This window comes from Nicotiana attenuata, unplaced genomic scaffold (assembly GCF_001879085.1).
Source record: "Nicotiana attenuata strain UT unplaced genomic scaffold, NIATTr2, whole genome shotgun sequence".
Taxonomy (NCBI): Eukaryota; Viridiplantae; Streptophyta; class Magnoliopsida; order Solanales; family Solanaceae; genus Nicotiana; species Nicotiana attenuata.
In genome coordinates this window covers 163,756-183,119 of record NW_017672325.1, presented here as the reverse complement: position 1 = coordinate 183,119, position 19,364 = coordinate 163,756, and the positions used below count along the sequence as shown (strand labels likewise).

At 39.0% G+C, this 19,364-nt stretch overlaps 2 protein-coding genes across 2 annotated transcripts; one reads left to right on the top strand and one right to left on the bottom strand.

Annotated features, from left to right (window-relative positions):
• Positions 1-7,777: 7,777 nt before the first annotated feature.
• On the top strand, positions 7,778-15,631 carry LOC109212757 (threonylcarbamoyladenosine tRNA methylthiotransferase). The gene is made up of 11 exons (XM_019376429.1): positions 7,778-8,034; positions 8,150-8,188; positions 9,844-9,935; positions 11,783-12,032; positions 12,122-12,241; positions 12,318-12,393; positions 12,771-12,979; positions 13,120-13,228; positions 13,873-13,965; positions 14,265-14,425; positions 14,906-15,631. Exons 1-11 carry the CDS (start codon positions 7,861-7,863, stop codon positions 15,461-15,463), a joined length of 1,881 nt encoding a protein of 626 aa, XP_019231974.1. The 5' UTR covers positions 7,778-7,860; the 3' UTR covers positions 15,464-15,631.
• Positions 15,632-15,687: 56 nt separating this feature from the next.
• LOC109212756 (FT-interacting protein 1) lies at positions 15,688-19,180 on the bottom strand. Its single transcript, XM_019376427.1, has one exon. The coding sequence runs from the start codon at positions 18,994-18,996 to the stop codon at positions 15,922-15,924; it is 3,075 nt and encodes a 1,024-aa protein (XP_019231972.1). The 5' UTR covers positions 18,997-19,180; the 3' UTR covers positions 15,688-15,921.
• Positions 19,181-19,364: the final 184 nt, after the last annotated feature.

Below are 19,364 nucleotides of genomic sequence, written 5' to 3'. Positions count from 1 at the left end.
ATAGGACTCTTGTAACTCGTAGCTAATAGACTTTCCTAGCTATTTTTAATTTTGGTTTCGGTGTAATAAGGAGTTCAGCAAGAAGTAGCAGCAGCAGCAACAGTGAAATCGTAGCTTCCTGGTAGTCCCAGCTACCAAAACTTCCAGAATACACTGACCTGATTCCTCTATAGCCAAGGATTGCAGGCAACCTCAGAAGCAAGGTTCGGTCAGACTTTTCAAAATGCTTCCCGCGGAGTATCCAAACGGACAAAAATCACTCGTATTCGCTCACTTTATCTTTGACCGAAAACTCTTCATAGTTTCCGAGCAAAGAGGGGCAGCTGTGAGCACGTGATTTTTGCCCGACCAAAATACTCCTACAAAATCACAAAAATAGATTTGAAAATTACTTTAATATTTTATTTACCACCACCTTTGCATCATTAGTGGGAAGAGCAATGGCCTCCACCCACTTAGACACATAGTCAACTGCCACCAAGATGTACCTATGTCCGTTAGAGTGTGGAAACGGTCCCATGAAGTCAATTCCCCAAACATCGAAAAGACTCTACAACCAGAATGTTTTGCAGCGGCATCTCGTGCTTCTTCGTGATCGTTCCGGTTCTTTGGCACCTGTCACACATTTTAACAAAGGCGTGTGCATCCCTAAACAACTTTGGCCAATAGAAACCTGATTGCAGCACTTTCTGAGCGGTCCTGTCTCCACCGTGATGACCCCGTATGGTGAGGCGTGGCAGCTATGAAGTATGGAGCTCATTTCCTCCTCAGGAACACACCTCCGCACCAACTGATCTGCGCAGAGCCTGTATAAGAATGGCTCGTCCCACATGTAGAGTCTCACGTCATGCAAGAACCTTCTTCTATTGTCTGGTGTCAATTCTGGTGGTGTCACCCCACTTGCAATAAAGTTCACATAATCTGCATACCATGGGGCTGTGCTTGAGGTGATTGCCAATAACTGCTCATCAGGGAATGTTTCTTTGATTGCACCCCCTTCAGCCACATGGTTCCGACTTTCTAATCTGGATAAGTGATCAGCCACTTGATTCTCTGTTCCTTTGCGATCTCGGATCTCTAAATCAAACTCTTGCAACAGTAGGACCCACCGAATCAGTCTCGGCTTGGCGTCCTTTTTCTCAAACAGGTACCTGATAGCTGAATGATCTGTGTAGACGATGACTTTGGTCCCCACAAGATACGCCCGGAACTTGTCAAACGCCCACACCACTGCAAGCAACTCTTTTTCAGTGACGGTGTCTGAGCTGGATTCAGAGTTTTGCTCGCATAGTAGATGGAGTGAAAGATCTTGTTTCTCCTTTGCCCCAAGACAGCTCCAATAGCCAAGTCGCTCGCGTCGCACATCAATTCAAATGGTTGCTCCCAATCCGGAGCAATGATGATTGGTGCCATCACCAACCTGCCCTTCAGCTCCTCGAATGCCTTCAAACAGGCATCATCAAATTTAAAGGTGACATCCTTCTCAAGCAACCTGCACAAGGGAGAGGAAATCTTCGAGAAATCTTTACTAAAACGACGATAAAACCTGCATGGCCCAAGAAACTGCGGATGACTTTGACAGATATCGGTGGAGGCAATTTTTCAATAGCTTCCACCTTCGCCTTGTCCACCTGCAAACCACTTTTGGACACCTTGTGTCCCAAAACTATACCTTCACGTACCATGAAATGGCATTTTTCCCAGTTTAGTACCAAGTTAGTCTCTTCACACCTAGCAAGGACTTTATCGAGGTTCATTAAGCAGTTATCAAAAGAACATCCGAAAATAGAAAAATCATCCATGAATACTTCTACAAACCTCTCGACCATGTCAGTAAAAATGGCCACCATACACCTTTGAAAAGTCGCAGGTGCGTTACGAAGACCAAAGGGCATTCTTTTGAACGCATATATTCCATAAGGACACGTAAAAGTGGTCTTTTCTTGGTCCTCGGGGGCTATAGCAATCTGATTATACCCCGAGTAACCATCAAAGAAGCAGTAGTACTCCTGGCCAGCTAATCTATCAAGCATTTGGTCAATGAAGGGGAGGGGGAAGTGGTCCTTCCGGGTGGCATTGTTCAATTTTCTATAATCAATGCAAATTCTCCACCCGGTGATAGTTCTTGTAGGGATTAAATCATTATTCTCATTAACTACCACGGTCATCCCCCCCTTTCTTGGGGACACATTGAACGGGGCTTACCCATTTGCTGTCAGAGATAGGAAATACAATACCTGCATCAAGCCACTTAATCACTTCTTTTCTTACCACCTCTTTCATGATTGGATTGAGTCGGCGTTGTTGCTCAACACTGGGCTTATGTCCATCCTCCATGAGGATTTTGTGCATGCAGAAGGCTGGACTGATGCCCTTAATGTCAGACATCGTCCACCCAAGTGCACGTTTGTGCTCACGTAGCACTCTCAACAGCTTTTCTTCCTGCAATTTAGACAAGTCAGAGGAAACAATAACAGGTAGGGTGTCACAGTCACCCAAATAAGCATATTGCAGGTGAGATGGGAGAGGTTTAAGCTCCAATTTTGGGGCTTCCTCAATTGACGGCTTTGGAGGAGGTCCCTCTGGCCTGTTCAAGGGTCCAAATGGGTGTATCCCCTGCATGTATGCACAAGATGTATCAAGGATGTGCATCATCTCCTCAACCTCCTCATCAATTCCCAAGTTATCAAACAACATAAGTGCTTTCTCTAGAGAATCGTCTAGATAAACACTCGCATCACAAATCTGCTCATCAACCTCAACGACAGATATCATTGAGAGCTCCCCATAGTGACGGGGAAGTTGGATTGCTTTGTAGACATTGAAAACTGCTTCCTTATCATCTACCCTCAATAGCATCTTTCCCTCTCTCACTTTTATAATCGCATCACCAGTAGCCAGGAGAGGTCGCCCCAATATGATTGGGACAAGTTCATCCGCCTCATAATCGAGGATAATGAAATCAGCAGGAAGATAAATTTCCCAATCTGCAGCAACACATCTTCAATCACCCCCTCAGGGTGTGCTATCGACCTATCAGCCAGCTGTAACAGCACAATAGTTGGCCTTGGGGCTCCCAGGCCCAATTGTTTGAACAAAGACAGGGGCATCAAATTTATGCTTGCCCCCAAATCACAAAGAGCACGACCCACATCAATATTACCAATACGCACAGGAATCGTAAAGCTGCCAGGATCCTTAAGCTTTTGAGGGAGCTTATTTTGGACCCTAGAAGTGCACTCCTCAGTAAGTGCAACTGTCTCAAATTCAGTCAATCTCCTCTTATGAGCCACTATGTCTTTTATGTACTTAGCATATTTTGGAATTTCGCGAAGCACATCAACCAGTGGAATATTCAATTGAACCTCGCTCAACATGGAGAGGAATTTGCTGAACATGCGATCATCATTCTTCTTTTGCAATCNGTTTATCTGGGTTATTGATTGACAGGGTTTATATTACTCATAAGAATCTGTCGAGTTCTTACTCGCTTATTCAAGTTAACTCAATGCCTATATGTCTATGGAATTAAGATTAACAAGAACGCATTTACAATTCCTGTATTTTAACCAAGTAAGGCAATTAGGTATATGTCTATCCCAATTGCAAATTTGTTCTCCGAGGCCCGGGTTCAAGAACTTGCTCTATTTAATTCTATATGCAACCTAAAGTTCCCACTTTCGAGTTCAACTCTAGATTCGTAGATAGTATTTCACTGTTAGCTACTCAGCAAAACAACTAACAGCAGAATTAAATAAACAACCCAAGATGATAAACCAACTTTGTCGAATTAAACCTCAAACAACAACATTCATGTTTTACCCATGACCCTAGAACAATGGGTTTTAGCTACTCATACTGGTGTTCATCATAAATAGATTCAATTTCATCACAATTAGCAAAAACAAAGAGAAGAAACAAAGAACTTGATGATCCAAATCCCTCCTTGCCTCTTGCCTCTCTATTTCTTGCTTTAGCCTATGAAAACCTTAATTCCTTGACCTTGGGCGAGCTTGACTTTATATAGGTTAAGTAGGTTTCTTTCCAGATTTCCAATTTTACCCCCAGCTAGCTCTTTTCCGGACCGGCACCGCACGCCTTTCACGCGGTTTTCGCGCGCCCTTTCTGTCTCAGCTTGTAACACGCGCGAACTCTGCTCGACTTCGCGCGGTCTTCGCTCGCTTGGGGCTTGATTTCTTCCAATTTTTCGTCTTGTTCTTGCACGCACTCAACTCCGAAGGATCGTTTTTGCCCATAAATCATTCCAATAACCTCTTGAAAACATCATATAAGCTCCTCACCCTGCAATGTACACAAATCACAATTAGAGCCTATTTTTCATCAAATAACCATATTAATCATTGAAATGTAATTAAACGGAAGCATAAACAATAGCTAAATCGCCTAGATTTCGCCTATTATCATGACACTAATGTGACAACTAACCACATTATTTACAAGATATAGAGCCGGTGTCACCAGTGTCAATTTCCCTTGAAATTTTATCGCTTTACACGCTATTTATTATAAATAAATATCCTTTTAAAATATTATTTTTATAGCTACCTTTTAGGTTTTATAGCAAAATATATGTTTACGGTCACTTCCTACCGTTTAGCCATTAAATACGCGGGATAATATTTTTCTCTCTCCTACTTTCTATATACTCCCTTGCCTTTCGATTTCTTCTTTCCCATATTTGGGGCTTTCTCCCAAAAACCCCTCCACTCTGATCCGATAAGGGTTTGACAGTTATGGTGAATCGCACCGATCCATTGGCAAAGAGCATTAGGGGAACGAACCCACAGAATCTGGTGGAGAAAATTCTCAGGTCCAAAATATACCAAAACACCTACTGGAAAGAACAATGTTTCGGCTTGGCAGCAGAAACCCTAGTCGACAAAGCCATGGAACTCAACCACCTTGGTGGAACATTCGGCGGCAATCGAAAACCCACACCATTTTCAGAAACCACGATCTCTCTCCGCCATCTCTCTCTCAACACCAGTCTCTTCTCCATGAATACAACTATGATTCTCCACTGATGCATCTCCATTGTCTTGCAAAAATTTTAAATTTTTTTGCTCCAAAAAGTTGTGGTAAGTGTTAAAGTTGTACAAGAAGGTTACCCGACATTGAAGCAAGCCCAATTTGAGAAATCTTCGAAAGTATCAACACTTCCTTATGCGGAAAGAGAAGAAAACTTATGGATGATGATTCAGGGATTAAGGGAAAAGATACTTTTTTTTCATTGTATTCAATGTATCTCGCTGTATTTCATTGTATTCATTGTCTTTAGGTTTTTCTGCTTTTTCAGTATATTCACTATATTTAACTGTATTCAATGTAATTATATAATTTCAAAGCTTCACTTTGTTTCACTGTTTTTGTCCAGCAGTATGTAATCAATGTATTGTAGAATGTATTCATATATTTTTTTAATTAATATAATTTATGTATTCAGATGTATATATGTATTCAAATGTATTTGCAGTATGTATACATATGTTTTGCACTATATATGACCTACTATATTTCATGTATCCAATGTATTGTATGTATTTAACTGTATTCAATGTAATTATATAATTTCAATATATAATCTGTTTGTAAAGATACCACTAAAAATATTTTAGTAAAGATACCACTAAAAAAAGAAAAGATGGATTGAATCTCTGAAGATTGCTCTATTTTTGGGGTGTTTTTCGGTTGAGAATATTTTCTATAACTGGAAATACAAATTTTGCGTGTTATAATTGAGTTTGTTGAGTTATATTAGGAGTCTTTTGCGTTAATTGATTCACTTACCGTTTTTAAATGGCTGAACACCTTTTTCCGCAGATTTCTGTTATTGTATTCACGAATACAGCTCGCGAATACATATGAATACAGTCTATGTTTAGCTGGACTTTCTTGTTTTCCGTCGAGTTTTGCTACTGTATTCATGAATAGAGTAGCTTGAATACATCAAATACACGTTATAACAAGTGAAAACATAGCTATAAAAAGTAATAAAGTAAATGATTGCTATAGCAAATTAATAGCCACTAAACAATAGCCATTTTTGAAAATTCCTCTTTTATTATTAGTTGAGCTGGGCTATTAATTGTCTGATGGGTTATAGCAAGTGTGCACCTTTACAAGTCACTGAAAAGGCCCAACTACTGAAGCCCAATAACTTTCAGTTGAATAAATATTTGCAAAAAAAAAAAAAATAGAAATTGTTTATTTACAATTGGTAATTGAAAAATAATCACGATTTTAAAAATAATCAAAATTTAACTACGTTTTCATGTAAAGATAAAATTTGAACAAAAACACCCTTAAAAGCCTGGAAAAATTCCATCATAATATGCTGGAGTTCGAAATTTTTACAGTTGAGATTCCAGCATAATGTGCTGGAATTTTATAATGTGTTGAAGTTCCAACACAATATGCTGGAAATTTTTCGATTAAATCTGCTAGCCCATGTTATTTTCATTAAATATTTGTTTATCCGGCTTACACACTTCTAACGGGGGATTTACATATATACTAGTTTGGAGTCATTATTGAAGTTATTCCCGTATTGCATAAAATTTTTTAGGTTTATCCATCCTAGGATCAACTTAAAATTAGCAAGTCTGAAGTTGAAAAAATTTGCTTCTGAAGCTGCAAACTTAAGATGCACTTAAGATTGTCTTAGTTTAAAGTACGACTAATTTTTGCAAGCACTTAATACTTTTTAGCCTGTAGTACAAATTGCCCGGAAATAGAAATTTATTTTTTTGAATTTTAACAATTTAACACATGATTAAACACCCGAATCTAATCCAAATGAGTTTAAATTTAAAACATAACTTTCAAATATCGTAAAAATAAACCTCAATCATCAATTTGTATAAAAAATAAAATAAAAAAATAAAAAAAAAAAAAAAACTCATTTTGCAACCAAGAGAAAGAAAAAAATCCTAAAGCAACAACGAAGAAGAGAAAGGCGTATTATCTGAAGTTACCCGAAAATTAGGTATTAGTTAATCTTTGTAAAAAAAAGTCGATACATGTTAAATAGGGGTGACCAAATAAGGCGCCTAGTGAATTTTTTAGGATTTTTTTTCTCGAGGAATTTTCATAAAGCACTATAGTTTAGAGCCTAGTAACTATAGTTTGCCGAACTATCATTCATAGGTACTGTTCAATTATTACCAACTTGTATCACTTGTATTCAAACGCGCAATGAATACATCTTGTGGCAATTATATTCATTCGCTCATTCACGCAACAAATACAACCTGCATCAACTGTATTCGTTCGCGTAATTGTATTCATTCGCCCAATGAAAACATGTATCAACAGTAACCAAGGCGAAATACAAGGGTGTATACAATGCATTCTTATCAACTGTATTCGTTCGCGCAACAAATACAACCAACAAAAAATACATAATGAAGAAAAATAAAATATTCTTGTTGAGAGTCGAACTCAAGCTAACTTCGCGGGCGCTCTAACCATCTAAGGTACAAGAGCTTGTTGCTCTCTTGTTTCAGTTAAAACAATCAATCTCCTGTTTCATGGATTTGCTATAAAATTTAATATAGCTACGGATCATAAATTTGCTGAAAAGATAGCTTCGAATGGTAAATACAATGTATATATTTGACGTGTCCCATAATTTTCCTTTTTTTTTTTTTGGATGGGTGGTGTTTTGCTTTGGGCCCAAAATATTGGATCAACAGTTACAAACAAAAGATTTCGCTGGGCCCAAAAAAGGGGTTGACCCATGCCACTCTGAAGTCCGAAGTTCCGAACCCTTTGAGCTTCTCGTCTTTGACAGAAATATCTCTCTCTCTCTCACACACACACACGCTGCAGTGCAATCAAATGGAAGACATTGAAGATTTACTTGCGGGTGCCGGCGCCGGAGTGCCTCCAGGGTTCCGGTTACCGGTTCCGGCGGCCGTTGGAGTCAATCCAAAACAAAGGAAAAAGAATGGTGTAACGAATAAGCTAACAGTAGTGCAAGACTCACCTGCACCCAAAATACCTGGCACTCAGGTAACCTTTTTCGTCCTTTTGAAGAACCCCTTTTACTCATTAGTTGAATTTTGTGGTTTGTACTGTGTATTCTTGTTTGATTATGATTTATTTCTATGATATGAATATTTTGCAGACTATTTACATCAAGACTTTTGGATGTTCTCATAATCAGGTACATTTTTTGTTCACTATATCATGCACATTTTGAAAAAAAAATGATTGTTCTGATATTTCTTAGGAGTATTATTGATCAAAAGTTTCACTTCTTCAGAAAGACTTGTTTGAAATGTGATTTTTAAGCAAGAAAGATTTGTGATTTATGTGCATTTATGGTTTTTTTATGAGGGTAAAGAAACCCAGAGAGTAAATTGTATAATATAGGACCTCATTGTGAAGTTTGGGTTTACATTGAAAAATTGGGACCTTGACAGTGCCACTTACATATATAAGAAAGAGAACCTAAGCATCCGCCGAAATGGAATGCTTTGGCGTGTACCAAAATGGAGAATTTGGGTCAGATTTATAAGCTTACGACCACTGAACAAACTTGGTTGACGAACATAGTTTATGCGCCGCTACTGTTGTTAGGCTTTTTATGTTTTTACTATGTAAAACCTTATCACCTTAGGGTAGAACTTGAGAATGTTAGCAAGGAAGGAGCTTAGTGGGATCTTCTTTTTACTCTCTTTTTCTATTAGGAGTATTTTATTGACTGAAGTAGTGGCTATATTTGTAATAAGCAAATAAATGTCAGAAGAACTAGCTGAAAAGAGTCTACATGATTCAAAATATTTACTGATGGTATAGAACCATATTTTTGTATAGCTTCATTTTAATGGAGCTCCTTTAGCATGTAAGAGTAATTGGTACAGAGAGATGCATATCCTTCTTTTTTATTACTTCTTATTTTCACTGTTAATAGGGTTAAAAAGCTTTGGCTGCTCCCAGGGCTTTGGATTAGTGATAAGAGTGCAACACATGCTGTGTAGCTTAGGAGAACATTACGAGTTCAAGCCCTGCTGCCTACCAGAAGTCTGGTATTTAAGTGAATAAGGGTAGATTGGCAGGCCCACTATCTACGGAGTTTCGAACTGTCCGGCTGACTCTTGAGGATTTCTACATTATCAAAGAAAGAAAAAGATTGTGACTGAAGTAGGTTTTCATCTTTCGCAACTGTAATGTTGGCAAGGCTATTTATTATAGGTTGGATAATTTTCTCTGAATGGAAGTGAGTAGACAAATTTGCAGCTCAGAGTATCTTTGAGACTATTTTGAGGTAAGCTGAGTGAGTTAGGTCCATTGGGAATCCTGAGGTTGAGTCAAAGAGTGTGGTAGAAAGCTTTGGTGAAAGTTTGATGTACTAAATTACAGATCTTGGCTCTGCTAGGTAGTATCAGTAGTTGGAACCAGAAAATAGGAGTATAAGTTCTATTAATTTTTGAGTAGGGTGAGAGTTGTCAGTTTTCTCTTTCTACTTTTGCCTGGATTAAAAACCAGAAAATTATTGACGTCAAAGAACAACTGAACAAGTAATTCGCTGCTAGAGCTTGGTCAAATTGCATAGAGTGAAGGGGTTTCATCAGCGTTATTATATCTTCCCCACCTAGTTGATCTACCAAAGATGGAGAACGAATCACTAGCTATCTAGCTTAAGTTATCTCTAGTAGTTCAAGACTTCAATTAACTTACCTATGATTGTTAAAACAACCATTATGTGAACCACCAATCTCAAGACCCCCTGCATCTATTTTGCTCAGCTATTGTCAACTGAATTTAAGTTCCTTTTGCATTTGTTTTGATTATCTTATATCCTGCTTCTTCTGGCAGAGTGATTCCGAGTATATGGCCGGTCAGCTTTCAGCTTTTGGTTATGCTCTGAGTGATAACCCTGATGAGGCAGACCTGTGGATGATAAATACGTGAGAATTTTTTCCTTTTCTTTTTCAGTATGCATTCTTGTCTTTGGTCTTCATTTGGAGATAAGAAAGATTTTGCTCATTTAATTTGTAAGTTGTTAGATAGAAACGAATATTTGTTAAGAGGCTTAGAGCTCATGGCTTGTGTTTTCTCTGGTACTCTGCATCTATTTCATCTTCACTACCTAATTGGGGATTGCATCTTTTTATCAATTTAAAATTAGGGATGGCATTTTCTCATTGTAACGAATTGATTTTATGTGGATGTTGTATTCAAATGTAAAAAGTTTTGACCTTTTTGGAAGTTGGTGGATCAATAGAGTCAGGAAATTTTCGTTAGGAGTTGGCTAGGGTCTTAAGAAAAAAAAAGTGCAAAATGCAACAAGCCTCCCGGTGCTTTAAGCGAGAAGCGAAAACAGAGCATACACTTCTTGAAATAAAGCGCATAATTTACCCAAAGGTACAGCAATTACGAAAAAAAAAAGGGATTTAGTTCTTATAACATAATAATTGATATTACTTCATTAATAAAAAAAAATGGACAACAATAACAACATAATCCCAACAACTCAAATTGAATATCAACTCATAGGAAGATATGTGTTCTTAAAGAACTTATTTCTAGTATTTAATTAATCCTCCATAGAAAGGAATTAATTTACAATAATAACTTTCATATTTTATTGTTTTAGGAACTTTTCCAAATTCCCATAATTAGTTTTAATTGCAAGTGTATTTTATATTTTGCTAATATCAGTTTAGAAATAAAGAATTAGACTATAAATAAAGAGTTATAGAATAGAAAGCTTAATAGATAATAGACAAGAAAAGTAGAGAGTTGAGTTCCCAATATGTAGAGGACAAAAGGTTCTACTGTTATCCCCTTTCTCTTCTTTTTCCCTCCTAATATACTGGCGTATTTGAATATTTAAAGTTTAACTGCCTGTATCACTTGTATTTCTGGAAGAATGCGAATACTATCTTTAATCTATGTGATGTGCTAGACTTGCTAGAATATTTAGGAATTTGATGTAATCAAGTGCAGCTTCCTTTTTGTGAAATTTCCCAGTATCAGCTTGATATTGTTTTCTTTAATAAAATCTTACCTTATCAAAAAAAAAAAAACATGCGAAGAAGCATTGATTCTTGCTCGAGTTGTTTTATGCTTTACTGCATGAAGCACAAGCCTCTTTGAAGTTTGCTTTGCTTTACCCACGAGAAGATATGACTCCTTGCTTTGCATTACTCCATCGGTCTTAATAACAATGGAGTTGGCTCAGTTTTTCGTACTCGAGTCATGTTATTGGTGTTGACAAGTGAGGTTGCTTCAGTGGCAAGAGCACTCCACTTCCAACCAAGAGGTTGGTGTTTTAGTCAGCACAGGACCAAAGTGGGAGAAGAGGGCCATTGTTGACTCCTTGAGAATGGGGGGTTTGGAGGGTGACAATATTAAAAAAAAAAAAAAAAAAAAGGAAGAAGAAGATCATGTTAGTGATGTTTTTCCTTGGATATAGGGTCTACTCATGCCTTTGGTTTGATTTATGTCATGTTCTTTTCATGTCAAAGCAAATGAATGCATTGCGTCTTATCCACGTATTTTAGTTCATTTATTGTTGTTTTAATGAATCCTAGGCTTGCTTCCAACACTTTGAATCAAGATGCTAGTGCATTATGCACAAAAGTTAAACAATTTGTTTTCAAGTAGGTTTTTGTGCTTGCGTTGCGTGTATAAGCTCAGCAGGTTATTGCTGGGCTGCTAGTAATATCTGGCTGCTGTAGCTCAAGCTTCTCTAAAGGAACTTCTGTAGTAAAGCTAATTCATTTCAGCTAATACTTCTCATGTGGTGCAGCTGCACAGTCAAATCTCCTAGTCAATCTGCCATGGATACTCTTATAAGTAAAGGCAGAAGTGCGAAAAAGCCATTGGTCGTAGCAGGTTGTGTCCCTCAAGGAAGCCGTAACCTGAAAGAGCTAGAAGGAGTTAGTATAGTAGGAGTTCAGCAGATTGACCGTGTGGTTGAAGTTGTGGAAGAGACTTTGAAAGGTCATGAAGTTCGGCTTCTAACCCGGAAGACATTACCAGCACTTGATCTTCCAAAGGTGCAGATTTTATATTTATATCAGTTCCCATATATTGGTTCAAGTAAATTTTCTATCTAAACCATTTGGAATTGGAATTTATCTTACAGGTCCGAAAGAACAAGTTTGTTGAGATTCTTCCAATAAATGTTGGTTGTTTAGGTGCTTGTACGTATTGCAAGACGAAGCATGCCCGTGGTCATTTAGGAAGTTACACAGTTGACAGCCTTGTAGGTCCTCTTTTATATGAGCAGCAAAATGTGTATTTTAAATTTTCTAGCTTTTTGATTCAGAATCTAAATTTAGGTGGGCCGAGTCAAAAATGTCATTGCTGATGGAGTGAGAGAGATCTGGCTGAGTAGTGAAGACACTGGAGCTTATGGTAAATTCGCCTTTTTACCTTAACATATGTGCTACTAAATAAATGAATCAGTATTTCATTTTATTTCTCAAGCTTTAAGCTTTTCTTTTTTCTTTCATTCAACCTCTGAAAGAAAAAGAGAGGGAGAGTGGGTGTGGGGGCTTCCATTTTAATAACTATTTAAGTGCTAAGAAACCAGAAACCCAACATATACTAAACTTGTCTTAATGCTTACCCATCTCTAGTGCTTATTATCTTGATTTGGTTAGTAGAGTAGTATTGGCAATAAACTCAAGCTGTGAACAGTAGACAAGCTGTAGTTGGCGATAGTGTTATGACATATTTAGAGTGTAGGGCACAAGCATAACAGACGTAGTATGTCTTTCTCAATTTTGCAGGTCGCGACATTGGAGTTAATCTTCCTATTCTATTGAACGCTATAGTTGCAGAGCTTCCTTTGGATGGAAGTACAATGCTCCGAATTGGGATGACCAATCCTCCTTATATTCTCGAGCACCTGAAGGAGATAGCTGATGTCTTACGTCATCCATGTGTGTACACTTTTCTTCATGTGCCAGTTCAGTCGGGTAGTGATTCAGTCTTGAGTGTAAGTTTGAATTACATAATATTTATTAAATTTTTTGGTTTCGAACAGCCTTTGTGAAATAGCCCTTACAATGTTATTGCTAAGGGAGTTAGTTGTCTATCACAAAACTATCATCTCTTTTTCCTGTCCACCAATTTCAGGCAATGAATCGTGAATACACTGTGGGTGAGTTCAGGAAGGTGGTGGATACATTGATGGAACTGGTCCCTGGGATGCAGATTGCGACGGATATTATTTGTGGATTTCCTGGTATGTGTCTGCACATCTTGTGCTGCCTAGTAAGATAATTTGGACCTGAATCCTGTATCTCCACAAGTTAGAAAGCTTAGTCTTTCAAGTTTCAAGTGGCCATTCTACCAATTCACCAGTCCCCCCTTTCTCAACTCCTTGTTTGGGTCATTGCTGTAGTGAGTTTCGGAATCAAATAACTTGAAACCTGATTTTAGAAGAGAGGATTCTTTCTGAATAAGGAAATGATACATCTTCTTTTAATCGTAATCCTCATAACTACTTTGAAAAGGGAAATGGTTCTATTTGTTTATTTCTTGGGATACATAGCTTTACTGCTATAGATCTATTAGAAGATTCCTCCAGAGTATCAAAGCTGTTGGCAGTTGCTTTACTGGTCATTGTGTCAGGGCCCTCTCTTCAGACCTAAGTTGCTCGGACCCTTAACTATTGGGGCCGCACCCGTGACGACACGACATGGGTGTGAGTGTGGGTGGGGGATACGTACCAAATCTGGTCAACAGATTATCGAACTGAATTTTTTTTGACATTTTCAATGGTTCAGCTTCATCAAGAGTTTAGCCTTAAAACCTGGAGATGTTTGATCAGTTCTGCTGCCTGAAAAATATTGCACACGGTTTGATGCCTTTTACCCTGCATTGCAGGTGAAACCGATGAAGATTTTGCTCAAACCGTTGACCTTATTAAGGACTACAAGTTAGCTCAAGTTCATATATCACAGTTCTACCCTAGGCCTGGTATGTTGCTTTTCAGTTTTTCAATTGTTTTTTTTAGCTGAGCTGAAAGTTTTTCAATTGTTCTTGATATAGTAGTCAGAAAAATAAAGGAAAAGATTTCTTCTCTTTAATCCAGTTTGAAGAAAATTATAGCAAAAATCTCTAGATATTGCATAAACAAGTGAGAGATGTTGAAGCTTTTTCTTCAGCTGTTCATTTGGCACTATATGGATAGATCCAAAGAGTCATGCTATTGCTTAAGGACTGATATTTCATAACCTGCTTAATGGATTGATGTCGGTATCACAAATCTATATCAGGCACTCCTGCTGCAAGAATGAAGAAGGTCCCTAGTAATGTGGTGAAGCAACGAAGCCGTGAGTTAACCACAGTATTTGAGTCCTTTACTCCATATACTGGAATGGAAGGCAAAGTAGAGAGGATATGGATTACTGACATAGCTTCAGATGGAATTCATTTGGTAAGCATCATAGAAGCCAGTAATCTGGATAACAGCAATTTTTTACTTTTCTAACGCCCTCTCAATCTAGATGCAGTTGTTTGCTGAGACATGATAATATTTCCTGTATTTTTGGTGAATCCGTTTTTTTTTTTGAAGTATAATACTCCTACTCGGTGAGAGTTTAATTATGTATACCCAAATTAGTTGTAAGTTGCTCTACGAAAAGTTAAAGAGTGCTCAAGTCTAATATACATTTCATACTCCATGCCAATAATGCTGCATTTTCATTTCTTGAATGACTTTTATCATTTTTCTTTAGTCGAGGGTATCTACTGGAAACAGCTTCTACGCCCTCTCAGGATAGGGGTAAATGCCTGCATACACACTACCCTCACTAGACCCCCACTTGTGGGAAATCACTGATTTTGTTGTTGATGTTATGTGCAAATAGCTTCATTCCCATGAGTAACTTTCTTCTTTTCCCAATGGTCTGTCTAGGTGGGTCACACTAAGGGATACATTCAGGTGCTGGTGATTGGTCCAGAAAGCATGCTGGGTGCCTCAGCTATGGTGAACATAACATCCATAGGTAGATGGTCAGTCTTCGGAGAAGTGATCGAGATCCTCAGCCAAATTAATAAGGAAGTTGGTTCACATAAGAGAGTTGATGAGAAGTGCTCCCCATGCGCCAATTCAGAAGAAGCTTGCGCCTGTTCAAAAGAGCAAGAACCCGGTTCTTCTTGTGGAACAACTAGTTGCTGCAGTCAAAGTCCAATGCAGGAAACAACAGCACTGCTGAAGAATGAACCGGAGCAAGATGATCAAGGTAGCAGAAACTTAATTGGATGGTTTCTAAGGAATCGTAAGAATCATTCTTCCGAAAAGATGGACTTTGCCGGGTCAGAGTCCAAGGAGAAGAAGCAAATACAGGATTTAGGTCACCAGAGCGCTTGGGGTCCTGTTGATATAGCTCTTCTTAGTGGAATATTATTGAGCTTGTTCACAATAGTAGCTCTATTTTTTAATCTTGGATCTAGGAGTTTGACATCTAAGTAAATCAGTTTTGTCTCCTTTATTTTCGCCATTACACAGAGAGGCCAAATGCGCTTAATCGTCCAAGAGTTTGACATTGTGGTTTGTCGTATGAACGACTAATATGATGGCTTTTGTGTGCTATATACACTTTGCTATAGTAATAGTAATTTCTCTGTGCTGTTTTTTTCTGTAACCAGTTTAATTGACACTAGCAATGAAAATAATTTGAGAATGAACACTTGTTATCGGCTATGAATATGCATTTCATTTTTACATCTAAACGAGACAAACAATTATATTCTACAACCTCATAGAATGATTTCCAATATAAGCCAAAAAGCAAGAAAATGACTTGTTATCTAATACAGGATGGGGGAGCAAGGAAACTGCTCTTTCATTTGTTTATTCTACTTATTCACTGAACCCATATATCTATTTTACACTTGAATAAATAGATAAAGTAAAACATTAGCAGCATCTCACAAAAGCATATCAGACTTGGATGGTAATCTCTTGAAGAAGTTGACAGGTACTGATGGCAGCTTGCTCCTGAATCGCGGATGGCGCAACCAGTAAAGGCCTGCGAGCACCGCCACTACTTGGAATGGAGTAACATACAGAAACACAGCCCAGACCAATGCAAGGATTATAAATATAGCAGTACCCCTTGGATCCCGCCAGCTTAGTATGGCAAGAGCCCTTTCACCTTGTGTTGCCAAATCTCCAACCACAGTTTGCACCCTCCCGGCCACGCTTCTCAGCCGATCATACCTCATTCTCACCATGTCAGTAGGCCGGGAAGTTGGGAATGTATCGAATTCTTCATCCAGTTCATCTGGGTGTGCGTTTTCAGCTTGCGAAAGACGAGAGTCCATGTGGGGTGGAGCTCTAGGCCTAAACCTGTAGTTCCACAAGCCAATTACAAACAGGTAGAGGAAAATTGTTGGCAAAATGAGCTCTGGGTAGCAAACCAATATCAAGAAAAGCACATGGACAAGGATAGTTGTCAAAGGGTTTCTCCAATTGCAAATGCCATCAAACCATCGACAAACTGCTGATATCCCAGAAAGAAGTGACATTATACGAAAGAAATTGGCTTTGCTTCTTCTGAGGCTGAACATATGGTAATCCACATCCAGCATATACTCAACAACCTCCCTTCTAAGAGGTGGCTCTGCCCTGGCCAATCTTGCAGCCACTATCTGCATTGCCTGGTGCCGCAACCAATCAATGTGCCTAACAGAAATGGGCTGTACATAATGCATCTTCGGCAGCAACGGCCTCCCGTATTGTGCTACCATGTTCACCCAAGCTGTACAAGTGAACCTTATTGCCAAATGAAGCTCCCCGTGTTTCCTTAAACCAGAGGGTGTAAGAACCAGCAACGGGTAAAAATGTGTATAGATCCGATCAGTTTCCAGAGTCGATAACCTAACTCTCACCTTACCGATTCTCTGATCTCTAGCTTCATGATTACCATTGATGTGGCAATTGTCGAAAACCCCAATGGTGACCACGGTACACGGATCAAACACTTCCCAAGAGAACTGCTCGTTCCATCGAGGAGCCAGAGTGTCAATAAGTGTTCTTGTTCGAACCCATTTGTTCCCATACTTAGCTACACAATATGCATCTGTCATTCGACCATCTTTACCCTTCATTGGTAGCAGATTCTTGGCGCTGAGAATACCTAATTCAAGAATTCCAATACTCGCCTTTCTCAAGTGCTTCGATGATGGTTGAAGATCACTGCTAAAATGTGTGGACTCATCAAGAACATGGTAGCCAGCATCTATCCAAATCCGAAGGTGAATCTTGCTAGAGAACTTCACTTCTTTCTTCTTCTCATCATCATCTGCTGCATGAGAAGGCTTAAGAAGATTGAACCATACAGCATCTGGTAGCTTAGCGTTATCCACTCTGGTCGGAATATTTCTAACCGATATCATAGCCCTGCCAATCACTTCATCTTTTCCCGGTCCAACTCTATCCACAACATCCATGATCAGATACTCCTCGAAAGGCTCAGATGCAACAAACATAAGCTCCTCATTCCACACCGGATTAATGTGTCTCATCGGTGAGGGCTTCGTAGTCCTGCCCTGATGACCAAGCTGTAACTTCACATAAGCCTCAGGCATTCGGCTTCTATCTGATGGCAGAAGATCCTGAGCTTCAATAATATGAACCCTTAGATAATACAACTTAGGCGAAAAATACACTTTGGACCGTGTGTTAGTCAAACTTTGTTGACTAGCCAGATGAGCATCAGAATGCCACGCCTCAGGAAAAGCCTCATCAGCTTGAGTTCCCATCCAAACAGCAAGCATAATTTCACCTTGTGAAACCTTCTCCCCTTTCTTATTCACCAACCTATACCACTGCGGCGCTAAAGGACTATCGGGGGGAACGCGAAGAGGGACTTCAACAATATCAAACACAACTTTACCAACAATATCATCCTTCCCAAAATCCTTATCCTTCACGGTAACTTCAATCAAATTAGACTGCAATCTTTCTTTGGAGAAAGCAAAAACACTGTTCCACACAGGATATTGATTCTTCTCATAATGCCTTGTAACACCTTTGTAATTCCCAACTTTCACCTCAACATAAGGATCAAGACTCCCTGACATATCCATAACAGGAAGATCCCTAGCTTTCACAACATTAATATACAAAAAATGCATTTGTTCAACCAAATCATAAGTACTAGCAGTCTTATCTCTACCCCAATACCCCATTCTAGCAGCCAAAGGTGGCCTAGTTTCAACCAACCCAAATTCAGGCCTTGGACCACCAGGCATTTGCATCTGCATTACATTACTAGCCATAGGTCCACCACCCTTTGCAAAATCAGCCCTTGTCTCAACCACCACCGGTCTCTCCGCCGGAGGAGGCGGAGGACCCGCCGACATAGGCGCCAGTGCCGGAATAGAATGAAAAGTCCTTACCTCTGGTTCCTTTTTCTTCTTCATCTTCTTGATTTCAGTCTCCTTCATATACTGTTGTTCTTCAAAGTTATTGTTGTTGGTGTTAATTTCTTGAAATGGAGTAAATGGGGTTGGTCTATTTTCACCAATATTCACATTCTGCTCCTCAGTTTGAAAATTCTCCGGCGGCAAAACCCCATTATCACCACCAACACCAACATCAGCAGAACCAAGAAAAGCAAAGATTTTTAAGGCAATATCACCTTTAATATGTGAAAAGATACCTCTTTTATCAAGAGGGTATCTTTGAACTAAAGCTTCAGATTCATTAAAAGGAACAGAAGAACCAGAAATCTTGACACGACCAAGAAAATTCTTGTGGTGACCATGTTTTTGGTCATTATAAACATAGACAGAAATTGTCTGGTTTTCAAAATCTCTTGGATTCTTGATATTGAACACAAGTTTTTCATTCCATTGTGGGTTGAGATCTTTGGTTTTAGTTTGAGTTCTTTGGCGTTGCTCATCAAACTCTACTTCAACAAAAGGACTTGCTGAGCCTTGACCATCTTTAGGCATCAAATCACTTGCATCAAGAACTTCTACTATTAACTTAGCCATGAAAACCAATAAAGTTTGCTGCTTTGATTTTGTTAAAGAGTAGAAAATAATCAAGAAATTTTGGTCGGTAGAGTGTAAAAAAAAGTGTTCTTTTTAGTCCCCTGGTTGGTGTGTGTATGTGGGGTGGGGTGCGGGGTGGGGGGGGTTGTAAAGAGTAGAATTGAAGGAAAAGGAGAAGAGAGATGGAGAAGAATGGTAGGCGGTGTGGGAGATATTGGAAAAGAAGGGAAGAGTTTGGGGGGGTGGGGTGGGGTGTGGGGCGGGGGGAGGGAGTGTGAAATTTTGTTGGAGGGGATGAATATTTTTGGTTGAAAGTGGTAGGGGCCTGTGAAAAGTCTTTGGTGTATCTCTTCAGATTCAAAATAGTG

Bases quoted from the DNA above. Each gene is read 5' to 3' on its own strand.
- LOC109212757 (XM_019376429.1), top strand. From the start codon at position 7,861: ATGGAAGACATTGAAGATTTACTTGCGGGTGCCGGCGCCGGAGTGCCT. The intron at 8,189-9,843 runs GTACATTTTTTG...TTCTTCTGGCAG, and splicing joins TTGGATGTTCTCATAATCAG to AGTGATTCCGAGTATATGGC. The intron at 9,936-11,782 runs GTGAGAATTTTT...CATGTGGTGCAG, and splicing joins GACCTGTGGATGATAAATAC to CTGCACAGTCAAATCTCCTA.
- LOC109212756 (XM_019376427.1), bottom strand. From the start codon at position 18,996: ATGGCTAAGTTAATAGTAGAAGTTCTTGATGCAAGTGATTTGATGCCT.